The 23,151-nt window shown below is 50.8% G+C and overlaps 3 protein-coding genes across 4 annotated transcripts; 1 reads left to right on the top strand and 2 right to left on the bottom strand.

The window, feature by feature from the left end:
• Positions 1-1,013: 1,013 nt before the first annotated feature.
• On the bottom strand, positions 1,014-13,359 carry LOC125711936 (tyrosine-protein kinase BAZ1B-like). The gene is given in 23 exon segments (XM_048981390.1): positions 1,014-2,678; positions 2,783-2,889; positions 3,377-3,489; positions 4,030-4,154; positions 4,309-4,456; positions 5,282-5,429; positions 5,627-5,815; positions 5,910-6,087; positions 6,330-6,428; positions 6,534-6,627; positions 6,713-6,861; positions 6,953-7,091; positions 7,197-8,337; positions 8,339-8,635; positions 8,638-8,691; positions 8,816-8,995; positions 9,106-9,303; positions 9,411-9,532; positions 10,084-10,273; positions 10,368-10,423; positions 10,426-10,511; positions 11,435-11,551; positions 12,644-13,359. Coding segments are annotated over 23 exon segments (4,737 nt in total). The 5' UTR covers positions 12,763-13,359; the 3' UTR covers positions 1,014-1,990.
• An 819-nt stretch (positions 13,360-14,178) lies between these two features.
• On the bottom strand, positions 14,179-18,968 carry LOC125712117 (transducin beta-like protein 2). The gene is made up of 7 exons (XM_048981787.1): positions 18,631-18,968; positions 17,886-18,016; positions 17,453-17,637; positions 17,209-17,360; positions 16,670-16,796; positions 16,453-16,599; positions 14,179-15,762 (listed from the first exon to the last, which is right to left on the bottom strand). Exons 1-7 carry the CDS (start codon positions 18,749-18,751, stop codon positions 15,303-15,305), a joined length of 1,323 nt encoding a protein of 440 aa, XP_048837744.1. The 5' UTR covers positions 18,752-18,968; the 3' UTR covers positions 14,179-15,302.
• A 29-nt stretch (positions 18,969-18,997) lies between these two features.
• On the top strand, positions 18,998-22,903 carry nsun5 (NOP2/Sun RNA methyltransferase 5). 2 transcript variants are annotated; one of them, XM_048981783.1, is made up of 10 exons: positions 19,000-19,275; positions 19,577-19,696; positions 19,797-19,968; positions 20,379-20,487; positions 20,610-20,748; positions 21,327-21,442; positions 21,524-21,702; positions 21,778-21,985; positions 22,071-22,223; positions 22,364-22,903. In XM_048981783.1, the coding sequence occupies exons 1-10, from the start codon at positions 19,183-19,185 to the stop codon at positions 22,506-22,508; spliced, it is 1,434 nt and encodes a 477-aa protein (XP_048837740.1). In that variant the 5' UTR covers positions 19,000-19,182; the 3' UTR covers positions 22,509-22,903. The 2 variants fall into 2 exon arrangements, with proteins under 2 accessions (XP_048837741.1, XP_048837740.1); XM_048981784.1 differs by lacking the exon at positions 19,577-19,696 and having other exon boundaries at positions 18,998-19,275; positions 19,766-19,968.
• Positions 22,904-23,151: the final 248 nt, after the last annotated feature.

Below are 23,151 nucleotides of genomic sequence, written 5' to 3'. Positions count from 1 at the left end.
TGTTTTATGCATTGTTTAAAACAGACCATCTGCACGGAAGGAAAAGGAATTTTATGAATATTACGTATGATCTGTGTATCAAGAAATAAGCACAAACCTCTTCAGCGCAGGTGTGTTTAGACATGAGAGCAAGTGGAAATGAGATGGTAATATGGCAGCAGGGACACCCGGGAAGTCAAGCTCCGGTGGGGGCGGAGGGCGTGCAGTGTCAGGTGATCCTCACCAGCTGGAAGCTGACGGCCATCACCGCGGTGACATCCCAGCATGCCATTCTCGCCACATGACCGAAAGCTGCCTGACACTGAGCAAGGGGGCAGGGCCCAGCGATGAACAGCCGTGTGTTGGGGGCAGAGATCTTCCGAGGGCAAGACCAGCACTAACAGCGTGACTGACATGGAGGTTTTTCTAAACACACAAGTTCCTCTCAAGGGCAGCACACGGGACCCCCACATGCTGGTCTGGGCTGTTTATCCCCTACTCTCCCTGCTCGGAATAGGCAGAGGGGCCAGCTGTGCCTGCGGTCTGGGCTCTTATCCATCATACTCAAGGGAGTTTTACTTACACAAAAATGTTCTGAGGGCACAAACAAAAATGATTGGTTCAGAGAGATAACCAATCAGATTGTAGAGGAGGTAGGCCCAAGCAACTAGAGGCAGTTGCTTCTGATTAGTTGGATGGAGCTAAGCTACAGTTGGAAGATGTGCAGGAAACCTCAGTGGACAAATTCCAAGATAAGTGACAGCACAGTTTGTATCTTAGTGGGTTAGAAGGCTGCATCCGCAAGGCCACTGGTTCAAAGAAACCTAAATTCACAGTAAAACGAGAAAATCAAAATGCCTGCAATTAATAAGAGTAACCAGGCAGCCATTTGGTCCCTCCTTCCAACAGGTGTCACATGACTACTTTCAAAACCAGCCGATGCATGCAAATCTTGCCTGTTATATCACAACCGTCAGGACAACAATCGAATGTCTGACAAAAAAAAAAAAAAAAAAAAACATGCTGCCCCAAAGCAGAGATTAACAATTTTAATTTTTTTATTTGGTTCTTGATACAGGGGACACCCCAGCCCGTTCCTTTTAACTTAGATCATATTAAAGAAAAACAAATAGGGGAGGATTTGAAATCCTCTGTAAAACACACTTTTTATCCATCTCCCTGTGAGCAAACAGGTGTATACAATACAGAAATCAATATTCATGAAAAACCCTCAGCCTGAAAAGCATAGGGGGGAGGAGGTAAGAGATGCACCAGCAAGCCGATTTGCTATGTTGCAGACAGAGCCGTCAAGGCTACAGACCACCTTTCACACTGGAGCTGTGTGTGGGGGCACTGGTGACATGGGCAGATGGGCATGCTTCAAGGTCCAATCGCCTCCAGAGAAATCCAGCGGACCTAGAGCACCACCCACTGGCTAGAGAACAAGACTGAAGAAGAGGCACTTTACCTGCATCACAGAACAGCACGAAAACTTGTTTCAGGACTGAAAACAAGTCATTTGCAGTCAGAGTTCAAAAACTGGCCAGCGAAGAGACAAGCCCTGTGGGGCTGCTGCATGTGCCCAAACAAGTGGACAGGCACAGTCCGGAAGGGTTGGGGGGTGGCATGCCAGTATTTAAGACGGGGGTAGCGGGGGGCACAAAACTGTAGATTTCACAGCTGTACACCCCCCCCCCCACAGCTGTTAAACCCAACCAGTCCTCCCCCTATGAAATTTCTGCAATTACAAGACATACAAACCGAGACAGGCTGGGGCACAAAAGAGGGGAGGGGGGGGGGGGGAAAAACCAACTAGAATAATCTGGGGAGTTTCCAAAATGTCCTTAAATCTAAATCTTGTCTGGAAAACAACCACTTTACAAATATAAATTGGTTTTCTTCAAAATAGGAACATAAAAATAATGATAAAAAATACACAATGAAAATGTTCTGTAGCTGGTCATCTTAAGCAGGGGGAAGCTTTCGGACAGCTTCAGAGTCCCCACCCACCTCACAGAGATGGTTTCTGCCGTTTGGAATGCCGTAAGCTGGCCCCGCCCCCTTTACCATCTCCTGCCTCCGCCCAGCACCGGGTATGGTCTTGTCTGCTGTCCCGCGGTGGCCTTCCACGGCCCCGTTTCCTGTGGATGACGACCTCCTCCGGATCGCTGTCGCTCTCCACCTCGCGGTAATTCTTCCTTTGGCCCAGGACAGCAGCCCGCCTGCTCTTCCTCAGTCCGCCGTCGTCGTCCTCCTCCTCATAGCTGCTCTCCTCTTCCTCTGACCTCAGGCCACGCTGACCACTCTTACGAAGGCCGTCTCCGTATTCCTGTCTCTTGTTCCCACTGGGCCTTCCCTGTCGGGCAGTGCGTCCGGCCTCCTCCAGTGCTGCCTCGGCCTCCTCCTCGTCACCACGGTTGCGGCAAGCGCGCTTGTGGCGTCGGAAGTAAGCGAGTCCCGGCAGCAGCTGGGTCAGAAGGTCGACGAACACGCGCTCCGTTTTCAGCAGGCAGGAGAGCACGGGGCTTTCAGGTGGGTTGTACTCCTCGGCATTAGAGAACACCAGCTTCATGTCCTCCAGAAAGTCGCCGCTGTGCCGGTAATGGCCGTCAGAGAACTTGCACAGCATGGTCTGGAAGTCCATGGGCTGGGAGATGACGTCTTGGTAATCCTCAACCAAATCAGGAGAGACCGGCTTCCTAAAAGGGACAGGCAGGCGGCTGTATGACACGGGGGACAGACAGTATCCCCACCCACCCTCCTGCAGTGATATGCAGTCCCAGAGACGATGGCGCGGGCCCACCTGAATGGCCAGGAGTAGCGGAACTTGACCAGCCGCTGAAGGATCTCCTCACAGCGGTCCAGCTCCAGGGCCCGTCGACACCCCCCCCTCATGAAGTTTTGCTGCACCTGCGAGGAGGAAGCAGCAACTCTATCGTGTCTTTGGGATCCCAAAGAGAGGGGCCCATATCTTCAGGACCCAAAGGGCCACACTGAGAGCCCTACGCATGTACTGCAGGGGTAAGATGCAACTGACAGATTAAAGTAAAGGAACCTTATTGGCCAGAAACGTGAATGGTGAATCAGACCTGAAACACTGAATATTCATGAGCTTGAAGCAAGTACACAGAGGAAAGAGCTCACAGATTAATACATTCAGCTGCCTTAGCCACACACGGCAGTTTGGACAAAATGATGTTTAAGCCTCTCACTTTCTACGCTCATGGTCAATAAATACGCCACCCTGACAGCCACATGTGTTTGCAGATGTGGTAAGGCTGCCCCCTGGGGGTCAGGAGAGGCCAGTGCGTCAGGCAAGCTCACTAATCCACACGCCCCCTCACGCCTGTGTGACAAGGGCGGCTTGAATGAGCAGTACTGTCACAGTAACACTCACCAGCTCGTCTATATCGACAGCGTTGCTGGGGGATTCCTTCTGCTGCCCGCCACGGGACTTGGCGCCCGCCTTCCTGCTGCAGGACTTCTTGCCCCTGGCCTTCCTTGACCTCACTGTGCAATAGAAGCAAGGAAAGCATGTGAAAATGCAGAGGCTTGTACTTGGCGAGTGGGCAGGCAGAGATCAGGCCCCCCGACCGTACACAGAAACTGGAGATGCACTGGCACGAGTCTGTTAATGCTGCTCTAATCTGTGTTTCACCTCAGGAATTTCTCCACGTAGGGTCCCACAGCATGATCTTACCCGCAAGTACAATGAACAGAGGCTCTGCAGTGTAGCTGTACTTCCATTAAGCCAATGACCGGAGCCCTCAATGAGAGGACTACTCACGGCATGACACATTCCCGTCACAACATGCAGCCAAAGCCGAAGTGTACCACAATCCAGGGCTCTCTAGACAGTACCCATGCTCTAAAAAGTGGAGCATTACATCACCACCGCCTGCAAGACCGCAGCCACAGTCACTGATTGGCTGCTGGTCGAATGCGTGGGCAGGACCTGTTGGCTCATGTCATGCTTTGGTCAGACCATCCCTAGCCTCACAGCAGCCCCACCATACCCACAGCTGCATGTTTAATACGGTGGTCCCTTACAATAATGCCCTGTGGCTTTATCATCCTCATTTTTGTCATCTTCCTCCTCTTCAGAATTTTCATCTTCCTCCTCATCATCATCATCCTCTTCCTCCACCTCTTCTTCAGAGTCTCCTTCATAGCTTCTATAACACAAAAGGCACATATCCAATGGTAACATACAACAGTGACTGTGCTAAATCTTCGAACAGCGAAGCAGGAGGCCCCAAGCCCACTTAAGAGGGAGCTGAAGCAGCCCCCCCCCTCACTAGCTCCGCCTTTAAAGGAGTGAGAGCCCACCTTCCGTAGGAATGGCGGCGAGCTACGGCAGGCTGACATCCAGGGCAGAGCCAGTCCCTGTCCGGGATGGAGTAGAGTGCCGGACGGAGGCAGAACAAATGGAAGGCCTTTTTACATTTATCACAAAGGATCAGCTTGTCATCTTCCCCTGCGGAGGAAAAAGATCAGGTCAGACTCACATGCCAGTCATCAACACCCACAACCCAACTCGGGGTCTCGGGAGGCGGGGGGGGGCAGACTACTTGGCACAGGTCACGGGTTCCACATAAGATGGAGGAAAGTTGACCAAATGGGGGCCAGCAGCTCTGATGGAAACAGGTGCAGCCAGACCTTGCATGGGCCTTTCGCTCTCAGGCACCATGCGCCCCCCTCCCCAGACAGACACGCACTCTCCCTATGTGCTGTCCAGGAAGGAGAGCGAGAGAGGCGTGTGGCTGACCCCCAGCCAGCCTGGTGGTACCAGAAGGTACTTCAGAAAGAAGCTAGCGCAGCGCTAACAGACACTTCAGCGGCCTGTCTTAAGGATGCAGTCTAAGGCACAGCACCAACACGACCAGTTTATGGCACATTTACCAGCATAACCAACAGGGAAAATGTCAGAGGAATGCAGCCACTATGGATATTAGTGCTTCCCAAGCCCAACAGCCAGTGTCACTAGGAAGCTACGACCTCATTCTGCTTAAACCATATTTCATTTCACTGGTCATTTACAAACAATCAAATTTAATTAAGCTGTTGCTCGTACATTAACTACTGACTTTGAGTTTACAGAACGACCTAAACCTCTCTTCACGAAAAAGTTTACGGCAAATGAGGCCCCCTAGTGGTGAATCAGTAGCAGTTTCATCAAAACACAGTCTCTGAAGCAGTACCAGTGACCTAGTGGGTGTAAGGATTACTACCAGTACCCTTACAGGAATAACGAGATATGACTTTCCATTTAAAAGGAGGTGAGTAATCAGGGGACACTCACCTTTCTTCCGGCACACCTTACAGCGCGCGTTCTCAGCCGACATGTCCCACTTGATGCTGGCATCCAACATGCCCAGTAGGACGTGCATCCGCGAGAATGTCTGCGCCTCGCGGATGGCGGCCTTCCACTTCTCCACCGCTGTCGCCACCTGCAGGACACACAGTGTAGAGCGCTGAAGCCGCTTTCAGGATGCAAGGTTCCCCTGAAATGACCAACTTCATGCTTTTTTTGCCTTGAATTTTTTTCTCCAAGAACCAAAAAGGAAAAAAAAAAAAAAGAATTATGGAGGTTTGGAGAGGAGGGGGAACTCTGCCGCCTCCCACAATGAGCCCCGGGCCACGTTACCCTTGCCTCGTCAGCCAGCCTCTTCTCCTCCTCCGCTTCCTCCGCTTTGCTCCCATCTTCTCCATTCTGCCTTTTCTTTTTTTTATTCTGCTTGGGGTCCATGAAGCCCTGCAGGAACTTGGCGAAGACGCTCTCCTGGAGGGTAATGATGCACTCCCCAAAGTCCTTCAGGCTCACCAGCGAGCGTACCTGGGGCGGCCGCCAAGAGAGACGTAAGCAGGACGCTGCGCGAAGTCGCCGCCCGGGCCCCGTGGCGTTCATTTGCAAGACGGAGAGTGCTGACCTTGTCCTCAAACCTGCAAATGTCATCCAGGTCGCCAAGGCCGCCCTTCTGCAGCCGCGAGGCCACCTCCAGGACGTCATTCTGTAAGTAATGGAGCAGCTCCGGGGGGCTGTTACAGGTCTTCTGCTGCGAGCTGGCCTTCTGGGCAGCGTTGATGGACTGCTGAATATCCTGGTACCTTAGGACCGAACACAGGGCCATCAGTCCCTGCACAGGGCAGCCACACAGAGCCATCACATGTGGCACAAGACCCAAACTTCTCCAAGTAAAAAGACCACACTTCTACCTATCAGTAAAGCCAGCCATTTTAAATTGCATCTCCGACATTAATCATTAATCTTTACATTAAACTTCAACGTAAGACAGCCAGGTTATTATGGGGCGGGGGGGGGGGGGGGGGGGGGCTCCTCAGTGCTTCACCTGTACTGGAGATGGTTCTTCAGCTCACTCTCCCGCACACCTTGGGGATGCAAACTGTCCATCAGCTCCTGCAGCTGGGCTATGGAGTCACACACAAACCTGCCGGACGGACACACACACAATGAACCACAGGCACCAAGTTTCACTGGCTGGTTTCAGCCTAGGCCAGCTGTTCAGATATTTTATATCAGGATGCAAACATACCAGAGATTCTGTCCTCTTTTAGGAACTGTACTTTCAACAGGGCTCTCCGATGTCCCCTGCTGGCCACCATCTGTACTGCATTCCTCTTTACTCTCTATAGAATGCAAAGAAACCTTTGTATAAATATCTCACAGCCAGATGTGGCAGGGAGTACGTCAGAATCCCTAGAACGTGCTTACCTGGCATATCAGCCTCGTCGTCGTCCTCCTCTTCTTCGTCCTCCTCCTCCTCCAATTTAGGGGGTAGAGTAAAGCTGTAGTTTATGCTGTCGTGTACCCAGCCCTTCTCAATGTACAGGCCCGGCACTGCATCAGAGAAAAGCCAGTACCTACAACAGACACACATGCGATCTCACACACACTCTCAGAGCCAAACCCAGCACCGTCGTTCCCGTCGGCAGTCACCGCCCCCCCCCCAACCTGCTGTGGTTGCGGTCCGTGCCCAGCGGCATGCGCCTCAGGACCAGCTTGGCCTTGCTGATGCCCTCCTGAAAGGCCCTCTCCATCGCCGCCTTCCGCTTACGCACCCGCTCCTCCCCCGCCTCCTTCTCCATGCGCTCTGTAGGGGAATGAAGTTCCAGCAGGAGTCAGCAAATGCGACCACAGGTCTACAGAAGCCCGGCCACATGGGCACCTGCCCCCCAAGCCGCGTGAGGCTTCATACCTTTGTTCAGCCGCTCTTGCTCCTCCTTCTCCTTCTTGGCCTGAATGGTCTGTAGCCTCCTGCTCCTCACCGCACTCACCATGTCCTCAGGCAGAGGTTCTGGGGCCGCCGGTTCCCCCCCGCTGCCTTCCTTCTTGGCCCCCCCATCCCTCCGCTTGTCCTGCTTGGCCGCCCCTCCGGCACCACCGCCCTCCACTTTGACCCAGTCACCGCCCCCCACCTTAGCCTCCATCTGCTCCTTGCGCCTCTGTTTCTCCGCTCGGACACGGTCATTGGCCTCCTTCAGCGTGGCCAGGCGCTCCTTCCAGAGCTCGGCCGCGCGCTGCTGCATGGCGTCCACGTGGTCCTCCACCGAGTAGGTCAGAAGGATGCGGTGGCACAGTGCCACCAGCAGGCCGATCTTCTCCTGCGGGTTCAGCTCAAATACTTCTGAGGTCTCCAGCTTCTCCAGCATCTCGGTGCTCAGCGTGTCATCCGGGATGCCCCACGCCCAGTCCTCAGAGCCATGGCCGCTGCCTTCTTCGTGGGCATCGCTGGGACGGAGGCAGAGCCGGACCAGCTCCGAGACAGAGTGCATGGTGAGCGGGATCTCCGACAACGGCATGTCCAGCTCGCTGTAGCCCTCGGCAAGTTCGTCCTGCAGAAGCGTCTGCAGAAGGACCACCAACACACGGTTCAAGTACAGGAAGCCGGCTTGTCTGGTGGCCAGAGCCTCCATGAGGGCAGCGGCCGTAATGGGGGGCTGGTCCTCAGGCATCAGCAGGCCAGAGTAGCAGTTGAGAAAGTCTGTCACCATGGCAATGTCCCCAAAAAGCACGTTGGGCAGCCCGTCAGGCATGTCCGCCAGCTTGAAGTTGGGGATGTTCTTTCCCACCAGCTCCTGGTCCTCATAGCGGCGCTGCTGCTCCCTCCGGACCAGCATCTCCTTCTCCCGGCGCTCCTTGGCTCGTTCACGCAGCTTCTCCTTGATCTCCTCCCGCTTCTTGCGCATGGCGTCCTGCTTCTCCTCCTCTGTCATGGCTGCCCAGCGCCTTTTGTACTCCAAGAGCTCCCAGCGTTTCTGTACTACATCCCGCAGTTCCTCGGGCAGCCTGGCCGGGTCCTCAGGCGTCAGCACCTTGGCCACCTTGGATATGAGGCAGGGACAGGGCGTTCCTCTTCTCCTCTTTGTCTTTGTTCTCCCGGTAATAGCGGAGCAGGTGGAGGGCCATTGGCGGCAGGGGTTTGCCCGGTTTAGGAGTTCCGGGCCCTCTGTTCTTCAACTTCTTGGGGGTTGCAGAAGAACCGGTCTTGGTCACGTCCAGCAATGTCAACTGCTTCATCTTGGGCTTGCTCTCACTCTTTCTGGAGTTCTTCTGGCCACCGGCTGCCTTGGCCGCACTCTTCCCGTGTCTCTTTGCTTGTGACACATGAACTCCACTGTCCCTCCGCTGGTGCTCCTCTTCTTAGGAGATCCGCCATTCTTCACCTTTAAGGGCGAGCCGTTCTCCTTCTTCTTCGGGGGCGACAAACAGCATTTAGTTGTTGGATAAGCAACCACCTGCATTGCTCACGTCTATAACTACAGCCTGCACTATGACCTGACGACCTAGCAGATGGAGGAAAGTTCAAAGCCTGACCTGCACATGCCCCCATGTTGTCGGTCCGAGGGGGAGTGTCTGAGGCGTCGTCTTCTGCAGCTTCCTCCTCGCCCCCTTCTCAGGTGTGTCCTCCCCGTCGGTTGTCTTTGTCTTCTTCTCTGGCCTCCCCTCTGGCAAACTCAAACTCTTACGCTTACCGGACGGGACGTCGGCCATGTACTGCAAGTTTTAAACGCAAAGCTGTCACGAGGGTCGGCTGTGTGTAGCCGAATGACGAACAGACGTCCGCATTAACGCTGAAGGGTTCATGAAGCCACGTGCCGAAGTACCTTGTATGGATCCAGCAGAAAGTCACTGAACTTGCTAGGCAGGCTGTACTTCTTCACCAGTTCGTCCTCCACCACCCAGGGGGCGCTCTCTCCCGTACCCGCGCGCAGAGCGTTGTGCCTGATAAAGTACCGCACGATCTCTTTGTTCGGGGGTCTCTCTGTGCGAAAGAGGCTGTCAGCAGGAACGTTGCTGATGAGCTGAAAAAGGACGCATATAAAAACCTGGTTACATGTACTATAAACGCAGTGAATGCATAAGGTTGTACAGGCGCCTGATCACACCCGACACGGTCCCTGCCCCCCACCTGGTCCTCGTCCATCAGCTTGACGTTATACTTGTGCGGCAGGAACTTGGGCATGACCCACTTCTTCCTGTGCTCCTTGAGGCTGGTGGGAAGCTTCCTAGGGGAGCGCCGGGCACGGTCACCTGACAAAAAACGGACACACTGCATGAAATACCTGCCACACGCTCAGAGCGTGCCACCATGTCCAGTTATGAATGTGCTTTAGTTAAATATTCACATGAAAAATGTACCTGGGACACAGTAAAAATCCATTGGTGAGCCTGTATGCGAAATCTGACCCTTCTAACTCTGACTAATGCGTTCATGGAGGGCGGACAATGTTTACCTGGCACACGGCACGTGATAAACTCACTCAGTGTGCCAATGCCTTGAAGGCCTTTGAAACCAAACCCACCCAAATTTTGCTTAAAACCAACAAACCCGTGACTAGTGACATGGTATATTGCAACAGCAATAAAGGGTTTTCATCATCATCATCATCATCAAACACAAAGGCTGCCCAGAAAAGTGATGGCATTAAATCAGGAATCGGTGCCTCATCTTTCCACCGGAGGGACCTCAAATACTTTGGTACCGGGCACTATTTAACGACTGTATCAGTGGGTTAGTCATCATGAATAATTCATGAACAGTCCAATCCCAGCGCTGCATGTGGTCTGAGCTCGGCACTCACAGGAGTGACTCCTCCTGCTCTCCTCCTCAGGCTGCAGCTCCACCTTCAGCTGTTCCCTGCTGGTGTTCTCCTTATCACTGGATGGGGAGTCACAGGCCCCCTCCACCTTCTTCTCCCCCAGCTCATCCAGCACACCCTCCAGGGGCAGCACCTCCACCACCTTCACCCTGAGGCTCCTGTCCTTCCCCACCTGCAAGGCACACACAGGTCAGCCAGTGCTACCCCTGGAAGCTGAGCTCACACATGAAACAGCAGGCATCTCAAGAAAGAAAATTTGCACTTACCAGAAAGTCACATTCCTCATCAACAGCATACTTGGTGAAGATCTCCAGCCATGCTGGTCCACCAGCTTGTCCAGGGAAAGAGTGTTATGGTGAACCATCTCCAGGACTGGTTTCTCAAACCACAGAGGGTATTCCTCCTTGAGGCTGTCAGAATACAGCGAGAGGTCGGTGTCACTTCCCATCTGCTTTCAGCAATAGAAAACACTGAGAAACACTAAGAGGTTCAGAAGATGACCTTGTGAGCTCAAAAACTGAGGTAAACAGGAGAGTCAGATTCAGCTTCAGCGAAATGAGCATCAACATTTGATCACATCAGTGTAGCCACTCAACTTAGATTTCATATTACAGTCCATTGAGGGAACACAGCACTGTGTCAAGCCCTTTTCCCATAGAGAAAGCAACCAGCAAAGTTTAAAAAGGCCATCAATCCATTCATTTTCTCTAATGGCTTTGCCTATTCAGGGCCGCAGAGGGTCCAGACTCCCCTGGGCACAAAGAAGGGAACAACCAAAGACAGGACGCCAACCCATCACAGGGCACACCCATAGACCATTCACTCATTCCAGCATACCAGGCAAATTAGGTAACTCAGCTTGTTTTTGGACCACAGGGGAAACCAGAGGAAATCACCCACAATGACATGGGGGAGAACATGCAAACTCCACACGCATGGAGTCATGGCGGGGACTTGAACCATGGTCTTAGAGGTGTGAAGCAACAGTGACAACCTTCCTATCCACTGCACCACCATGCTGCCCAGACTGTAAGCATCCTTCAAAAACCTAATGCTATATGTGAACCACATGAGCAAACTTCGGAAAGGAATCTGACAAACAGTGCAAAAAAACAAAAAAAAGGCTAATGTCAGCCTCTCACTGTCGCCCCCTTTGTCCTCTCCCAATCATCAGATGATTTGTTTTTATTTTTTTGTTTAAACAAAGCTGCTCAACCAATTAGGAAATATGCTGGAATTTCACACAGCACAGCTCAGCACTAGTTCCCAACATAATACACAAGGGCTCAGCCCTGTGAGGGGGCCCGGGGAGACGCGGGGAGGCTATACTCACAGTTCGGCCACCTCCTGCTCCTCCTCCCAGGCCTCCTTGTGCGTCAGCTGGCCGCTGCCTGTGCTCTTGCAGGTCCAGATGCGCTCGCTGTACCTCTGCAGGCGAGCCTCATACTCTCTGATCACATTTGCTCAGGAAAAACACGAGCCCCCCCACAGACACTTGGTTAAACAAATGTCACCAGACAGAAGGCGCCCCGCTGAGGCCTGTCAGCACACTGCATCCATTTTAAAATGAGCTCCGGTTGGGAAGTGACATCCATGTTGATGTTTTTGTGTTTGTCCCGTCATCCTGTGCAATAACGCATTCATGGGGGGGGGGGGGGGGGGGGTGGCCAAATCAAACAACTGCAGGACTCAATAGCAATAGCCTCTCACTGTCGCCCCCTGCAAAGGAACCCTGACACCCAGTATTCTACACGAGTTTGTTTACATCAGATACAGCTGGTCCTGGTTATAACAGCAGCTGGGTTCTTGTGCATTATTAACGAAAAAGACAAGTCAGCAATAACAGTATCGAGTGTCCTTCTGCATTATATACGGCTGCCAGACTCAAGTGACTATCTATCCCTCACCACCATCTCTAAGCCTGCCTACGGTGCCTGGAGGAGCACGGTCAAAGGGCCTTCGGAGAACTGCATCTGCCCGACAAATGGCGAGCAGGTCCTGGTACAGCTTTCCGCAAACATTACACAGACCACGAGTGAAGGGTGACAGGGGACAAGAAACGCCATCCTAGCAAGGTGGAGGGCGACAGCACGGAACCGGGTATTCGCACTAAGTGCTTCCATTCTGAGCTACACACAGCATACATGGAGTCAGACATAGCCGTTTGCTAAACCCGGTCCGTCTGTGTCCACACTTAATTATTTAAACAGTGACAGGCGATCGGGCGGTGTTTAAAAAAAATAAATAAAATACACTCCCCCATGGCGTGTACGAAGCGAGACTGGGAGCTGCGGGAGCACGGGATTAAATACGAGGCTGAAAGCAGGCCTGCGGTGTGGGAACAGCGAAAGCCAGCGTCTAAATTAACACCGGGGCGACTCAGTGCAAGATAGCGAGCACTGGCCAGACACCCAGCAGATGGAACCGCAAGCCGGACCACACACCTCCAGTGCTCCCGCACCAGTCACAGATGTTGCCGAATCCCCAGACGAGTCGGCGGCGTAGATGGACGCTGGCGGCCCCCACCAGAGCCAAAGGATACTCTTTGTCCCTGAAGGCCTCCTGGGTGTGCGGGATTATGTAGAGCTCTTCTTCAGAGCCTGGCAGCTCGGCCAGCGACTTGACCAGACGGTAGGGCTTCCGCCCCAGGAGCGGTGCCATGATGCGTCGTCAGCAGGTTGAATCCTCCTACCCGGCACCGCTGACAGGAGGGCACGGCGCGGTGGCGTTACTCCGGTACCCCGAAATCAAACGCCGATCGGTGGGGCCGCGCTCCAAAGCATCCAAAGAGCGGCAGTCACTTCGGCTCGACCCCAGCCGGCAAGACAGCAACAATAACGACACTAACAGCGAGAGCACGCCTGTTTCAGTTACACCGACGCCGCGCTGCGACCGCCGGGCGTGCAGCCGCCCGGGGCCATGGCGCTCCGGTCTAAGAAAGGCGGTGGTGTATCTGACGCGGGCGGTCCGGCCGAACCTCTCCAGGGGCTGCCCCAGTCAGCCGGCTGCGCTTCCTCCTGCGAAACGGGGACGCCTCACTGCGTTACTCACGCGGTGAATAGAGGCCCTTCCCGGCACGTAGAGAAACCAGGGGGAATCGCGCCTTTAATTTTTCTTTATTTCGATGGATACGGGGGGAAAAACAAACAAACGAGAAGCCGAAGGCTCGGTTGAAAAATGGCGGGAGTTCCTACTCCACCGGTACCGTTCGGCTCAGCCCTAAAGCTCCGTTACCCCCGGCAGCCAAACAGCGTCGCCCCGTATGCCCCGCCCCCACCGGATGCTTATTGGCCGTCGAGCTTCTGCGCAGCAGCGGCAGTCGCTCAGAGGTCCGTATGACTGTCCGTCATTGACGTAACTTTTTCGTGCCCCCCCCAACTTCCCCGCGCGACCGTAGATTTGTAACTCCTCCCAGTAAGGGAGATGCAGTGACGTCAAGTTAAAAGAAAGGGTTAAAGGTTATCTAGGGTAAAGTCAAACGACTGCCTTATAGGCTCAAACGTCACTAGTTAAGTAATTAAGAAGGTGGTCAGTGTCTTAGGGTTACGACTATTTGTCGTCAGTACTGTTATGGAATTCTTCCTTGATTTATCGTAACAACATAGATATAACTGCATTACTGAAATTTTGGGCAATACTCCTGAAGTGTCTGTCCTCGATTCAAAATCACACACGCATTAACATACATCATCTTCTTCTATGTTATATCATGGTCATACAAATTAGACCCACATAGAAAACAACCAAAAATCCACGTGCTGTGGATTATCTGTCCGTAATGACACTCCAAACGATCCACCTGTTACTGTCTCTGACCTGAGAGGTGAATACGGATGAAGTCCAGCCTCACGTATCAGAGACCTTATTCTTCATTTTTGTCCGTTTTCTTTAAATCACTAACCATCTCAGCACAGTGAATTGAGCCCTCTCAGCAGCAAGCTCGCAAATATATTATGCAAGGTTGTGTGTGCAAAAATACTTTGAAATCAATTTCTATTTCTAGAATGTGCACAGGAGCCTGGAAGTGATATGTAACTTCTTTGTTGTCCATAAATAAATGCAGGCGGACAATAATACTTCATGTCATCATTTTTTTATTCAACACAACACAAGGAAAGGTTGATTACATACCTTACAGGGTTCGACCTCCTTTCATACCTCCTGCTAGACTTTTCCCCGGCCAATGAACAATCGAGGGATGTTTGCATCACAGAACAGACCGCCCATGTAGTTTTGATTTTCAAGTGGTATGCACCCCCGTGTGTGGCCCTCACGTGTGGTCTTTGCACTTGACCACTGTGGTGGCAATTATTTCACAAAATTATTTCACAATAGCGCATCCGCATCTGCAGCAGATATGAACCAGGCCTAAATGGTAGGAGGGACTTCTGGGCTGTCAATCAGCACTTGCTGTTTGATTATTTTGCTAGTGTCAAATGGATCAAATCAGCACTTGATTGACAGGCCATGGTAATACCACCCACTGCGGGTTTCAAATCCCCTTCCAACACCAAAACATGTGCAACTGAGCGACAATAGAAAATGTATGGACTGTCTATATAAGATGGTCTCTGATCATGCAAAAACTAGGGAGATTCTACCGTGGCCCCAGACTGTGATGTGTGTTAAGTCACACACCCATCCAGGTTGCTAGAGCCTTTCCCAGGCAGGAGAGGGTACAAGGCCTGGGTCACCTTGGACAGGATGCCAATCCACTGGGCGACACATAGACGCCTAACTGCACGCAACTTGGAGACCAGGCATGATCCAGCCCCACATTGCATGGGGTTGAGATTCACATCCCCAGCCATGAAGGTGTGATACAGCAGTACTACTGCCAGAGGCACCAAGCCCCCCCCCTTTTAACACAATCTTCTCATAATCCCTAAAGTAAAATAAAATAAATAGGCAAGCTCTCTTGTCTTCACCACAGAGACATTTTCATATATCTAAATTTAACGTTCAAGACAGAAAAAAAATAACTACATTCGGTTTTACTGGGCGCTTAAAAGTCAGAACATTTAAAACAAGGCAGTTTTAAAACACACCATGATTTCTAAGGCAAAATCTACTTGCAAATTGCACATATCCAAGCAAACCGTGGAGCAGTCAGGCAGGCAGTTGTTGATTCTCATTCTGATTCGTTTGATAGAGCCCATGTGTGCGAACACGTGTGTGTGTGTGTGTGTTTGTTCACACGCTCAGCTCTTGGCTTCTGCAAACAGGCTGTCCAGTGCATCCTGAGCATCCTGGATCTGCTGCTGCAGTCTCTGCTGCATGTCCTCATTGGAGGTCTTCTGCAGCATTGCCTCCATGTCCTGGATGGCCGCCCGGTAGCCTGGGGCGTTGTGAATAATGCGGATGGCGTGGCCTCCGCTGCAGGCCAGGAAGCGGCTGTTGATGTCGAACGCCAGGTCCACGATGTCCTCACTTTGAACGTCGTGAAACTCCTCCTCTAGCTCCCCGCCGGCCGTGTTGTACAAGGTCACGCCGCAGCCGTTGGACACGGCAACCACCCGTGCATCAGGGGACAGGGCAATACGACTGTTCTCAGACACTTGGCAGGACACTGTCCTCAGCAGGTATGGGTCCTGCTGCTCCTCGTAATCCACATCAGTGTCCCACAGCTTCCATGTCCCATCTCTGGACAATGTCACCATCCTGTGTGACATGGCATACAGCAGGTAAATATCATCTGGACCGAATTGCTCATAAATGTTATTCAAAGACTGACTGGCATTTGTACCTAGAGTACCAGTCAATAGTTTGGAAACACCTAACCATAGTAAGATTCTCTACATTTTACAATAAGGACATCAACACTATAAAATGACATATGGAATTATGCACTGACCAAAGAAGAATTAAAAAAAATTCCGGGTGGGGGGGGGTTAACTGTGTCGGCTGGGACTCAGAAGGTTGCCGGTTCAAATCCCTGGGTTGACAGGGTGATTGCTCTAGGGACTGGCTGACCCTTTATTCACTTCTATGCCAGTTTCATGAGGTGGCCTCCTGGGATGCTTATCCAACTATCCCGGAGCTGGTCCCACATATATGAGCAGCTCTCATTGGCTGCTTTTCCTTCACTTTCTGGACAAACTCCTCAAAAACCATCTCTGCTGTGTTGTGCTTAGGTTAGGTAGCCAGGTCATGTGAAACGACACTATCGCTCTCCTTTGTAGGTGGCTTGGTGCGTCCAAACTTTTTACCAAGATAACAGCTGGGGTAATCGTTGTGTTTGCACTAGGATTGTACAGGACAACTCGCATCCAAGCTCGCTTATCAATCACCCTGAAAGACTTGGCTGTTACGACACACATATGTCGGGCTGGTTCCACACAGCAGACCCACCTGCAGGAGTCACCGGAGAATGCAAAGAACTGGACAGGAGAAGAGTGTCCCTGGAGGTCAAATGCTCGCACCACCTCTTTGAATTGTCCATCTGTCGTGAAGCACACCTCCCACACCTTTACGTTGCGGCCGCAGGATGCTACAAACCTGCCCGGTGGACACACAGTGTCACATGTTGTGGCTGAATATTCTGAGTGCTCAGCTGCATTACCCATACCTGCCACAAGGAGAGATGGCAGCATAGAGGCTGGTCGTTTGGTTAGTGTCGATGGAGGCCAACAACTTGCCATACAGGTCCCAGAGGATAATGGTGGCATTGCTGCATGCAGTCATAATAAATGTTCCTGGGGAAAAAAAAATAAAAGCATGAATCAAAGCTACCAGTAATGATGAACAACATGAGGCTTCAAGAACCATTGGCTGTATTTCTTTTAACCGACACATGCTCTTGATTTACTTTGGGGGATGCTTTGTGCCCTTTTTGTACAGAGAGCTCCATCTAGTGGAGTCAAAAGAAACAGCAAATGGTTCACAGAGCCTCATTTTGTCCCCCTCTACAGAGGACAATAATTTTGAAAGTAACAGGTTACCTGTTCTGTTTTTAAGAATTTGACTGAAAAAAAGTTAATACAATGAAACAAGAACGGAGTATGTGCACTTTTGGTAAATGGCAGCCCATTTTTGGGACATACTGCACTCAGCAACACATTCATAATCAATAAAACGAGAAATGGTGGTTTGATGTCAAACTGGTACCGGTTTCTGCAATGCCGATGTTGACAACGGTTGCCGTGTGCTGCCGGGGGAAGTCCTCTGGAGCAGGTTTGAAGCTGAAGGAGCTGTCATTCTCCTTGCACATCTGGAAAACACGGAGGGTCTTCTTGCCAGCCAGCCAGGTGATGAAGGTGCTGTAATTCAGAGAAAAATAGGGGTCTTTCAACGCAGGGAAGAGGCAGTCAAAAGGACCCTGCCACCCTGACCGACCGGTGCAGCCATCTACCGTGAGTCAGGGCTGAGGCTCACGAGTGAAGCGTGGTCCTTCTCTATAGCAACACACAAACACCGGTGCTCGCCACTCAGGAAATCCTTTGTGCTCCAGATCCGGATGGTGCCGTCATCAGAGCAAGATACCAAGTATTTCCCATTACTGCTGAAATCCAAGCAGGTGACGTTGCCATAGTGACCCTAAGGAGGTGGACAACACATTTTACTTATAAACAGGTCTTCCTTTTGGTTGTGATAGACAACAAGGGAGTATGTGTGCACAGTTAGAGTAAGCTGAGAAGGGGGGGTAGAAGCTGAACAACGTTCAATGTGGAAACCTGCTTGTCAACAGGTAAGGAGACGACAAAATTGTGCGGTAGGCTTCAGAATAGCCCAGTGCTGTAAGAATGTACAGTAAACAAACTTCAAAACGCCTCCTCCACTCATACATGCAGCGTGGTGGCCAGGAGAGGGTGGCTGAAGCTGTGCTGCTCCAGTTCCTCCACATGAGGGAGCTGTTGCTGCTCTGACTCATCTGTGGGGGGCGGTGAGTCGTCGTGCTCTTGAGGTGAGGGCAGGTCTATTGGAAAACACCGGCTCATCTTAGATTTTCATCAAAAACCAGTCAGCGCCCAGCAATGTCGAAGACAATCAACACCTATTTTTAATTAAGTGATGGTTTAAGTACTGGGAGCAGTACCGGCCCCCGTGGTTTTATTTAGTTTTACGTTTAAATAATCATAATAACGTTTTAGTTTAAAACAAAAGTATAGCGATGCCTGCAGGCGCATCCATTTAAATGGGTTAAATGTGGTGTTAATGGTAAGTCGTGGAAGTGTAAAATATTAAATGTGTTACATTTAAACTGTCTACGAGTTTCGGCTAGACAGTCGGCTATACCATCATTCACAATGAAATTACACAGCAATTTACTCTGAAATTCAATCCCCCTGACAGATCGGGTTTAGTTCTCACTACCTGGATTCAAAACGCCAGTATCAAATTTCTATGCTTGTCGCTATTTTAGGTCACATTATAAACGCATCACTTGAGTTTTGCATAATGTTTTGCGAAAAAAACCTTCATCAGAAGGCAAAACAGAATTACACCTTTTGCATTTGTTATAATAACATATTATAGCAGTGGAAATCGGTAATTCAGCACCAGCACATTTTCCACTTCAATTCTACTCACCATCGGTTATTTCAGTGCATGCGCTTTTCTCAGTCAACTCCGTTTTCCCTTTACCAAATGCGACAAAGAGGAGCAGGAGCAGCGCTCCTAATAACACAGCGACGGAAACGGCCAGCTCCATCTCCAGCCCGAAACACTCTGCTCTCAGATCAGCGGTCCTGTCGCGCCAATGGAGTGCAGGTAATGTAAAAGACAGGTAAAGGTGTGCTTAATTATCAGATTAAACCTAGGAATGTGTGTATGAGGGCAAGAGTAGTGTCCCTTTCCTTCTTTCGTATATTATGCGCAAGAATATATATGGGGGTGGGGTTTATGAACAACATAAATTAATTAAACGTGCACTAGACCAATAGCACCGTATTCACAGTGTGCAACTCTGCAGGTCTAACGTAAATTGGCCTGTCGTAATTGTGCCGGGTTGGATTTTTTTTCAGCAGGTCGTAAAGCAGATTGGTTTTTTTGCCGGAAAACGGGTGACTAGCATAAGCAACGTGGGTTAGTTGTTTTGGGTGGTCGAGTTTAAGAATTTGCGATATTGATATATTTTTAGTAATGGCCCTGTACACGAAAGCCGCTGAGATTCTTGAGAAAGTAGAGCGTAAAGAAGGAGCAGTTAAGACTTTGGTGTATGAAAGTAAATTTCAGGTAGGTATTTAATATTAAATAATGCCTGCCGTTTTCCAACAACTTATTAATGATAACGATGTCATGGAATAGAAAATGAAAATTGCTAGTATTACAAAATCATTATTTGTGTCATTCAAGTTGGCGAGTTATTTTAATCATAATACATCGATACAGTTTGTCTAAATGCTTTTTTGAAAGAAATGATGGACTTGTGGAAAAGAACACATAAATATAAACTATCGTTACATGAATGAGAAATCAAAAGTATAACAAAGCCCGAGATGCGGCAGTTTTCATGCGAAACTTATTTTTGTATCAGAATATCAAGCAGCTTTATGCCCTGGTATGTGAGACTCAGAAGTATTCCTCCATACTTCAAGATATCATAATCTCTACCAAGCTGCTTAAGGAGACGAAGCTCAAAATGAATTTGGCCAAGGTAATTACTGCTTCTGTCTTATCTCACCCCATGAAATGCCTGCACTAACAATACGGCTAATACCAACAGACCAGATGTTCTCTGGTCTCATATTTTCCAGGTTCTCCTGTACGACTTTCTGATTGGCCAGGGGCTGAAGTGTGGTGGCAGTTGGAAGGCTGTGATGATGAAGCACCGCTCCCGGCTGCAGGCGGCACTCGCCCGCATGAAGGTCAAGAAGAAAGTCAGCCGCAACCGGGACCTGCTTCCCCCAGGCATCCGGCAGGCATCCGGTGTGTACGTGTCTCAGGCACAAACAAATTGCCTGTGCTTAGGTCATTCCTGTTCTTATTCCTTGTTGGGTCACTGCTTCCTGTTCTAGGTGGAACTTATACAGTCATTTAAGCAACAGAAAGTGACACACATTGTTTATGCATGTTCATTTAAACAAACCTTAGGTTGAACTAAGGCACCGGTCAGCGTAAATCACAGGGAGACGTGTCATGACTCTGCATCTGTTCTACTAGCCTGATACCTCTTTATGTTCTCTTAATGCTCTTATATTGCACTTCCTGGTTCTAGCCGCACTTACGGCTATTAGACTCCTTGACAGCACAGTGTGAACATGAATGCTATCTGCCTCGCTTCTGCGTCACTTTGTACAAAAGCATCTGCTAAACATGTGAAACATAAATGTCCGCAGAAGATCAACTTCCACGCTATGTGCGTGTGAATACGTTGAAGACCACCACGGAAGACGTCATCGATTACTTTAAAAGGGAGGGTTTCTCTTACCAAGGCCAGGCTACCAGGTACGTTCTGGGATTGTGTGGCTGCAACAGAGTTTCTGATAGGAGAACCAGAAGGGTTTTTATTTTTTTCAGCTGGAACTCGGATACTTGGACCCAGTTAATGGCTCTCGGCATCTTTACAGGTTGGATGATCTGCGCAGCCTGTCAAGGAAAACATTCCTCTGCGACCTGCACCTCCCAGAACTGCTCGTCTTCCCTCCAAAAATGGACTTCCACGCACACTTTCTCTACCAAGCTGGACACATGGTCCTGCAGGACAAGGTGGGGCCCTCTTAGTCACACATTGTGTTTTTTTTTTTACACATTATTTCATTATTATGGTAAAGTGGCAGCAAAGCAGTTACAGCGATGAAGAGCCATATGTCATCTGGGCAGATGGAGGTGCAGCACGTTTCCCCTGATGGTACTATAAGGCACCCGCATAACTGCTTGAACCCTGCCCATTCCCTGTGGCATTGCAGGCCAGCCATTTACCTACACACCACCTGAACCGCCTGCTCATTCCCTGTGTCATTGCAGGCCAGCTATTTATGTACGTACCTCACAAACCCCCAGCTCGTTGCCTGTCGCATTGCAGGACAGCTGTTTGGCTACATACCTCCTGAAGTCCCCTGTGGCCTTGCAGGCTAGCTATTTAGCTACATACCTCCTGAACTCCCCTGTGGCATTATTGGCCAGCTATTTAGCTACGTACCTCCTGAAGTCCCCTGTGTCATTGCAGGCCAGCTATTTACCTACGTACCTCATAAACCCCCCAACTCAATGCCTGTGGCATTGCAAGCCAGCTATTTACCTACGTACCTCCTGAACTCCCCTGCTCATTCCCTGTGATATTGCAGGCCAGCTGTTTACCTGCGTACCTCCTAAACCCCCCTCCTGGGGCTCATGTGCTTGATGCCTGTGCTGCCCCTGGGAATAAAACGAGCCAGCTTGCTGCCATCATGGGCAATAAGGGGTGAGTAAGAGGTTGTAATCTCCCCCCATTCTGTACTAGACTCCTCTCTCGGTGACTGAGTACAGCTTATGGTTCTTTTAGCAAGCTGGTTGCCTTTGACCTCGACGCAAAGCGACTGTCCACCATGAGCACGCTGTTGCTCCGTGCCGGTGTCACATGTCAGCAGCTGGCCAATCAGGATTTCCTGAAAGTTGACCCCGAGAGCCCCGAGTACCGCGGAGTGGAGTATATATTGCTGGACCCCTCCTGCAGTGGATCAGGTGAGGGCTTTTCTGACTTTAGGGTCCCACGTGTCAGAGATGATGGCGGTGATGCTGAGTGCCGCCCCGTTACAGGGATGGTCTGTCTGCGGGATAGCTCTCCGGCGCCCCCACAAGAGGAGGAGGCCCGTTTGCAAGCTCTGGCTGCATTCCAGCTGCGCTGCCTCAATCACGCCCTGCGCTTCCCTCGACTGCAGCGCCTGGTCTACTCCACCTGCTCAGTCCACAAACAGGAAAATGAGGAGGTGGTGTCGGCTGGCCTGCAGCAGAACGAGGACTTCAGGTACCACCAGGGGGCCGCCTTGCTCATTCTGAAATGTAAACGCTGAGGAGAGGTGACATGGTCCCTACTGCTTCTCCTGTCACAGGCTGATCCCGGTTCTGCCCAGCTGGCCCGAACGAGGCCTGGAGCCCCTGACCCAGTGTCTGCGCGCCAGCACCACCCACACCCTCACCCATGGTTTTTTCGTGGCCTTACTGGAGCGACGACCCCCCGGCAGTGAGGGCGCCGCAGTGACGCAGTGAGCGCTGGGGCGGCGCATACAGTCTGACAGCTGATTTTATTGTTCTGATGCACTAGAGATTGACACTCAGGTCCCTTGGGAGTCGTGTTCACCTCAGCTGGCTCTCTCCACAACCCCCCCCCCCCCCCCCTTCCCAGGCTCCCCACCACTGCATCATCACCAGAGATTTCGGTCAGTGACGACAACCGGGAGGCGGAAACGGTGTCACTGGATCAGGATGCCGCTGAGGGCAATAAGGGCAAAAAGAAGAAGAAAAGGAAGGGCAAGACGAGGCAGTGCTGAAGGGCGGATGGAGGGGGGGCTTCAGGCATGCGTCAGACACCCTGCATGCGTCAGCAAGCCGCGTTTAGAGTGGGCTGACCCGTAACGGGGGGGTGACCGAGAATCTCAGTATGTTTCCCGCAGATCGAACCTGTGCAATCGTTCATTTTTATCCCCGTTCGGCAAAAATGTTTACCACACAGAAGTCAGACACTTGCCCCCCCCCCCACGTCTGGCCCATAGTTCAAGAATTGCCAGTCCTACCTAGGCTTACAGCCGTTTGGCATGTGTTAATATGGCAAGGTAGCTGACTAAGAAATGTATTTTTTGCCGTTGAATGTATTTACCATATTTAACCTGGTTTACTTTGTCGGTACAACAATCAGTGCCATAGCTGAATAAAAGTTTTTGATAAACTCCTGAGTGTACTTTTTAAAAAGCATAGTCAGCTGTAACTCTAGTTGTAAAAGTTTGAAATATATATATTTTTATAAGCTTTCCAGTTTTTTTTTTTATACCGAATTATTCAATCTGTACCCATTTCAGCTGCACTATTACAAATCTGGCGGAAGGGGGCGTCATTGCCTTTATGATTACAATAGAGACGCTCAGTGAGTTATGTGTAGCCAGAGTGGGTTTGAAACTACTGTTAAATCTGGAAATG

This window comes from Brienomyrus brachyistius, chromosome 17 (assembly GCF_023856365.1).
Source record: "Brienomyrus brachyistius isolate T26 chromosome 17, BBRACH_0.4, whole genome shotgun sequence".
Lineage (NCBI taxonomy): Eukaryota > Metazoa > Chordata > Actinopteri > Osteoglossiformes > Mormyridae > Brienomyrus > Brienomyrus brachyistius.
The sequence above is the reverse complement of the archived record's forward strand: the minus strand, read 5'-3'. Positions and strand labels throughout refer to the sequence as shown.

What these genes read in the sequence shown, in the direction of transcription:
- LOC125712117 (XM_048981787.1), bottom strand. Translation starts at nt 18,751, where the DNA reads ATGGAGCTGGCCGTTTCCGTCGCTGTGTTATTAGGAGCGCTGCTCCTG. An exon ending in ATGCACTGAAATAACCGATG is followed by an intron (nt 18,017 to 18,630) that starts GTGAGTAGAATT and finishes GTTTTCCAATAG; the next exon opens with ACCTGCCCTCACCTCAAGAG. An exon ending in CATCGGCATTGCAGAAACCG is followed by an intron (nt 16,797 to 17,208) that starts GTACCAGTTTGA and finishes TTTTTTCCCCAG; the next exon opens with GAACATTTATTATGACTGCA.
- nsun5 (XM_048981783.1), top strand. Translation starts at nt 19,183, where the DNA reads ATGGCCCTGTACACGAAAGCCGCTGAGATTCTTGAGAAAGTAGAGCGT. An exon ending in TGTATGAAAGTAAATTTCAG is followed by an intron (nt 19,276 to 19,576) that starts GTAGGTATTTAA and finishes TTTTTGTATCAG; the next exon opens with AATATCAAGCAGCTTTATGC. An exon ending in ACATGGTCCTGCAGGACAAG is followed by an intron (nt 20,749 to 21,326) that starts GTGGGGCCCTCT and finishes GTGATATTGCAG; the next exon opens with GCCAGCTGTTTACCTGCGTA.